The sequence below is a fragment of the Heloderma suspectum genome, chromosome 15, assembly GCF_057233095.1.
Source record: "Heloderma suspectum isolate Gila_16-S chromosome 15, 16-S_ref, whole genome shotgun sequence".
In the NCBI taxonomy this organism is placed as follows: Eukaryota; Metazoa; Chordata; class Lepidosauria; order Squamata; family Helodermatidae; genus Heloderma; species Heloderma suspectum.
This window is the reverse complement of record NC_139472.1, coordinates 18,785,909-18,792,307: the sequence shown is the minus strand read 5'-3', so window position 1 is coordinate 18,792,307 and position 6,399 is coordinate 18,785,909. Positions and strand designations below refer to the sequence as shown.

The window sequence follows — 6,399 nt, the reverse complement described above, 5'->3', positions numbered from 1 at the left end:
CCCTTTTTTTAAATGTAAGACTCAAGGGTGCCTTGAGTTTTAATTCAGACAACAGTGCTGGTGACTGGAAGTTCACCTGAGCTAGATGGCCCTGTGGTCTGACATGACAGATGGCAGCCTCCGATGTAGTGGGTTCGCTCCATAATTTGAGCACTGAGCTGCAGCAGCGATCCTCCGGTCTGGTGCCCTCCGGACTTTTTGGACCTCAGCTCCCACGAGCCTCACCCATCATGGCCAATCAGCGGGGATGATGGGAGCTGTCATCCAAAATATTGAGAGGAATTTTTTGGTATTGCTGGCTTGTGCCAGAAAGGCAGGTTGGCAGACTGAAAACACAAGGCAGAACAGAATGAGTGCACATCAGTCCCACTTGCACACGAGCCCCCTCACCCCAAGGAGTCCCCACCCTTCTCTGGCCAAAAAAAGGCAAAATGGTTTACTACAATATTCTCGCATAAAAATGCAGGTGAAGCACAGGGTTTCAAAAGGAGTTTGTAGAGTCCGCTTTGTGTTCTGTCACACCGGCAGGAGAGAGAGAGAGCAAACATGTGTTCGCAGCAATGGAGGAAGGCTGGGGGCGGGGGGATGGAGCAGGAAACCACACTGTAGGCTACAGAGATCCTAAGGCTAGCTGTGGTCTAAATAAATTCCCGGGCATCAACTAGCTAACTACAACACTCCCCCCTTTCTGTAACTCGCAGACAAGGTTGCAGTATTCCCCCAAACTATCTGGCAGGCCCCTGGTTTGGGAAGGCAGGGCTTTGGGTTTGGATATATACTGGGTGGGGGGCAGGGGAGAATTCCGAATGTGGGGTGCCACAAAAGAAAAGGCCCTCCCTCTGGTTGCTGTCAGTTGTACATATGCAGGCAACGGAACACCCAAGAGGCCCTGCTCTGTAGATTTCAGTGAACAAGCAAGTTGATATGGGAGAAGGCGCTCGCTCAGGGAGCCTGGACCCAAGTTGTTTAGGGCCATGTACAGCAATAACATCACCTTGAACTTGGCCCAGTCACATATTGCCAGCCGGTGCAGTTCTCTGAGCAAAGGTGTGACATGCTCACAGTGGCCTGCCCTGCTCAGCAACCTGGCTGCCAAATGCTTCATGAGCTGCGGTTTCTGGGCCAGCCTCAAGGGAAGCCCCACACAGAGCGCACTGCTGTAGTCCAGTCTTGAGATTCTCAGGGCATGGATCGTTGTGGCCAGTCTATCCCCATCCAGGAATGGCCGTAGCTGGCGTACCGGCCGTAGCTGGTCAAAGGCTCTCCCACTGCCTGAGTCCTCCAGGTGGCTTTAGGAGCACGCCCAAGCTACGGCCCCGATCCTTCAGGCGGATAAGGTGAGCTGCCTGCTCAGTACTGAACCTCTCCCTCTTTCATAACGCGAGAGCTGATGAAAATGCCTGCCAGTATATTCAAGCAGAGATAAAAGTACTTCTCCGTACAATGCATAATTGACTTCTGGATTTCACTGCCACCAGCTGGGAAATCAAGGCTGGTAGGTCGATCCGTGAGTATCAGCCACAGTGCCATTAGGGCTCTTTTTTGCATCATGGCCGGGGATGCTGGGAGCCGTAGGGCTTCTTTTCTGTCCAAATATGCATAGGCTTGCGCCACAAGTCCAGGGTCTAAAACTCCCTGCACCACTGGCCTAAAAGAAAACTCCATGTGCGGTATGCCTCTGATCATGTTGTGGACAAATGATTAAAGAAGGGCTGTCGAAAGCTGGAGTAGGTGTACCCTTGGCCTGTCCATCATGTTTTAGCAATGAAAGAAATCTCATGTTCTTAGCTATGAAACTCCAAGGGAAGGATATAATCATACAGTTTAATCCTGTCTCACTGGATTCATGAGAGAATAAAATAGATAAGAGCTGTACAGCACTAGTAGAAAATCTAATAAATATGCTGATGATCACCAATACAGCAGTTACGTGCTTTGATCGGTGACAGAATCGAGGGCAGAATGAGTTCGTATTATGGCCAAGCGTTGGGAACGCATGTGGTTGTGGAGCTAATGATTAACGCTCTTCTTGTCACTGTTTTCCTGATGTTGAAGTGGCTTAGTGCCAACTTACTGATAACTGTAAAGCCCTGTAATAAAAAAAGGGAGCCATGGAAGCTGCAGCTGCTACTGTTGGGCCAGATGCGATTGTGGCGAGAGCTCTCTCTCCCCGTGGAAGCGTGCTGGGAAGGGGAGGCATTTCTCCTGGGACCGCCACAGAAAGAATTGGACAAGCGTGAGCCCGTCAAAGCAGCAGCTGCAGGGGTGGAAGAAACAGAGGCCCCCAGCGAACCGATGGAAAATGCGGCCAACGTCGGGTGCAGGGCTCCCATTTCGGGGCTAGCATGTTCAACAACTCCCGTGGAACGACAGTGTCCGGTTGTCCCAAATGAATCCGCCACGGACACGAAGTCTCCGACCTCCTCCACGCCACCCTTGTCAGCACTGGTCTCCCTCGACGGCTCCGCAGCGCCAGGGGCCTTGCAGGGTCCCTCCGAAGTCTCCACCACAGACACGGACTGTCTCATCTGCGTCAACCACTACAGTCTGAGCAGGCTGCCCAAGGTTCTTGCTTGCCAGCACGTCTTCTGCGCCGTCTGCTTGAAACTCCTTGTGTACAACGACGGCAACACATGGAGGATCAGTTGCCCCGTCTGCCGAAAAGCCACCTCCGTCTTCGGAGGCCTCATCTGCAGCCTCCGCACTAAGGAGGAGGCGTTCCAGGGACCCTCGGCACACCTTGGCCCAAATGGAGAGGCATCTTTCTCTCCGGATGCTCAGAGCGCGAAGCGACTGGCTCATGGCATTTTCTACATCAGCCAAGACGACGACAGCAGCAGCAGCAACAGGGTGGCGGCCAAGAGACTGCTTTTCCTGCTGTTGCTCTTAGTGTTCCTCGTCATCCTCGCGCTTCCCTTCCTGTACAGCGGACTGTTGAACTGGGCCCTGTATACTGCCGTCGGCTGGGGACTGGCCATGGCTGGGGTGCTTGCCTGGAACCCCCAGTGGCGATGTGGCTGCTCAGACATTTCCATCTCATCCTGGCCAAAAAGAGCAAGCCACATCGCACCAGTCATCTAAAAGCTTCCTTACGCAGGGAATCTTTAGGCCTCTGCCAGGTTTCATCTTGCCAGGACTCTGAGCACTGAACAGCTTTTTATTCCCGCCACTCTTGCTTTTGACTGTCACAGAGATAAAAGCTGCATCTCCCCTTCCATTTCTGCAATGCTGCTTGTGAAGGTGCCAGAAGCAGAGAACTCTCCTTCCCCGCTGCTGTCGTTACTCTCGGGGATGCGCCAGCAAAAGCATCGTGCATCTGTTTTTATATTATGTTTGACTGTGATCTTGAATTTTATGGTTTTAAGTTTTGTTTTGCGAACCACCCGGAGAGCTTTGGCTCTTGGGCCGTATAGAAATGTCAGAACTAACTAACTAAATAAAATCTAAACAGCCCCTGATGACGGTGCTGTTGCTGTTACTTACCACTGCGTTGGTTGAGATTCTTGCTTGGTGATAAAAGGTGCTGCTCAAGCATTGTGCAGAGCATCACCTCTGGCAGGCAGCACCACCGAGTGGGGTACTCTAGGCCAGTAGTAGGCAGACATCAAGCTTGCGCGATCTATCCCCCCGCCCCCAAGAACCCAGATGTCCATCAGCTGGAGCCAAGAACAAAAGAGCAGCTTAGAAAGTAGGGTGGTCAAATACTGACAATTAAGGAAAAGGGCATCTCAGCCTAGTACTGGAACTGAGCTCACAGTCCGTTCACACAAAAAGCAGTGCCTGGTTGCTTTCTTTGTTTCAGCAGCCTACTTTTGTTGTTGTTGTTGTTGTTGCTGCAGGGGGCAGGGGGATGGAATTGCCTTTGCTTAAAAAAAAAAAAAGAGGGGGATCAGAAATCCTTGTTATCTACTGCAAATCACCCAAATCTACTCGCAGATCCCAAACTATCTTCTTCATTGTTATGTACCTCCTCAGGTAGGTGAGACGAAGGAGCCACAGGTCAGTGGTAGACCACATGTTTTGCATGCAGAAGGTTGCAGGTTCAGTCTCTGGCACCTGCAGCTAGAATAATCTTACACAGCATGGCTGAGAAAGACCTCTGGCTGAGACCATGGAGAGCCGATGCCAGGCAGAACTGGAAGTCAGCGAGATCACCCATCTTCAGCAGAGGAGTCAAGATCCACTACTGTGTCGCAGCCTGGCCTTTAAAAAAAATTAATTTTTTAATTGTAAATTTAATTTTTTATTTTTTTTAATTTTACAGTTAAAAAGAAACTAACCATCCCAAAAAAGAAAGAAAAAATGTGGCCACATAAATTTGAATATATCAGTTTCAGTGCATGCATATGAAATGTGTATGTGGATGGATAGATAGATAGATGAAAATACAGCTAAGAATTATACATACACTTCAGCAAAAGCAGAACAAATGCCCATATAAGTATCCATTCGCAAGTGGCATCTATTATACCACCCGTTCAAATGCTGAAAGCGTTCTTAGGTCCTCAGTTGATTGCATTATAGGGTTATAATGACTGAGCATTTATTCTTCCAATGTAGTAATGTTAGTCTTTTAGCTGTCAAAAGGGCGCAGAGAATCCATTTGCACTGACCATGCGTTAAGTCCCAGGAACTAGGTAGATAATTTAAGAGGGCAGGTACATCAGTAAATACAAAAGAGTGTTCCAATACAAGGTTTATCCGTATAATGACCTCCTCTTCAAAGGAGGCGACTGTTGGGCATTGCCAAAACACATGATTAATAGAAGCATTACCTGGATTACCACTCCAGCAATTGCCCGACTTAGGCAAGCCTTTATTCGAGAGACGTTGTGGCATCCAATAGACAAGCCAGACCTGAGGCGGGTCGCAACAGTAGCTCTAGTGCTATGCCAACATATGGTAAAAAAGACGAAAATTAAAAGCAGATCCGAAAACAGGTGTGTCACATGCCTTAAAAGATTGAAGACCACTGAGCTGCATGGACTGCCTTAGTATGGCAGCTTTGTATTTCCTTGGGAAGAGGGAAGGCAAAGGAAGAAAGAGCTGGAATATGTGGGAAGTACTAGAGAACATCCCCAAAAGTACGCCTGCTCCAGCCTGGCCTGCTCAATGAAAGGGCCATTAGCTAATGCACAAGAACAAAGGCTCCCCCAACTTGGGGCCCTCCAGATGTGTCGGACTACATCTCCCATGGTTATGGATGATGTAGTCCGACCCATCTGGAGGGCCCCAGGTCGGGGAAGGCTGAAATGGGGTGTTGTTTTTCCATGTCATTGTGCGCTGCTTTCCCCTTAGTATTGGTAGCAACCATACTGAGGACAGGATTGCATCCTCTCTGCCTAGAATTTATGGAACCCTGTCTCTATACAGGACCCTTGGGCACAGATATTAGCTTTTAAATTTTGCGTTTGGATGCGCCTCGCTCCTTCCAAGTCTAGAAAAGAATCAGGGTGGTGGTGGTTTGAAGTGGTAGGGGAAGAAAAGCATGGTAGCAGTGAAAAACGGTTTGGGGGCCAAAAAGAACTCTAGAGGAAGGGGGGAAATGAAGACACAAAGGCCCAACCCGTTGAACAGACCTAATGGGCCTGAAGAATGCTCACAAGGTGCCCTGGAGGAACAGGACTTGACCAGCTATCAATGCCTAGGATGCGACCCCCTACAGTTTCCAGGGAGAAAGTCCCATTGAATTCAAAGGGAGTTACTTCTCAGTAGGCACACATAGGATTGCACTGTTGTGGTGGTTGTGTTTGCCCCATTTATTTTATTTATTACATTTATATCCCACCTTTTTCCTCCTCAAGGAACCCAAGGCGGCATACACAGTCCTCCTCTGCCTCCATTTTATCCTCACAACAACAACCCTGCGAGGTAGGTTGGGCTGAGAGTCTGTGACTGGCCCAAAGTCACCCAGTGAGCTTCCATGGCCGAGTGGGGACTAGAACCTGGATCTCCCGGCTCCCAGTCCAACACTCTCGCCGATGCACCCCTGTTGCTTCTCATAGTCTTAAGAGAAGACTATGACAAGAGAAGGTGAAAGAAACAGGACGCTGGACTAGGAAGGCTTTTGGTCTGACCCAGCAAGGCTCTTCTTTAGGAAGGAAGGAAAGAAGGAGAGAGGGAGGGGCTACTTCATGGATCACTTGCACGCATATGAGCCTGCTTAGGCCTTGAAATCTGCCACAGGGGCCCTGCTCACCGACCCACCAGTAGATGCAATCAGGTTGGCAGGAACATGAGGTAGGGCCTTTTCTGTGGTGGCTCCCGTTATGGAACTCCCTCCCTAGAGAGATATGTTTGGCCCCTCATTTTAGGTTGGCCCTAAAGACATTGTTTCACTCTCAAGGGAGGGGGTGTGGCTCTGTGGTACAGCCCCTGCTTTGCATGCAGAAAGTCCCA

The 6,399-nt window shown here is 49.7% G+C and overlaps 1 protein-coding gene across 1 annotated transcript; it reads left to right on the top strand.

Moving 5' to 3' along the window:
- Positions 1-2,098: 2,098 nt before the first annotated feature.
- On the top strand, positions 2,099-3,478 carry LOC146335447 (E3 ubiquitin-protein ligase RNF186-like). The gene has a single exon (XM_084822333.1). The coding sequence runs from the start codon at positions 2,143-2,145 to the stop codon at positions 3,079-3,081; it is 939 nt and encodes a 312-aa protein (XP_084678459.1). The 5' UTR covers positions 2,099-2,142; the 3' UTR covers positions 3,082-3,478.
- The last annotated feature ends 2,921 nt before the right edge of the window (positions 3,479-6,399 follow it).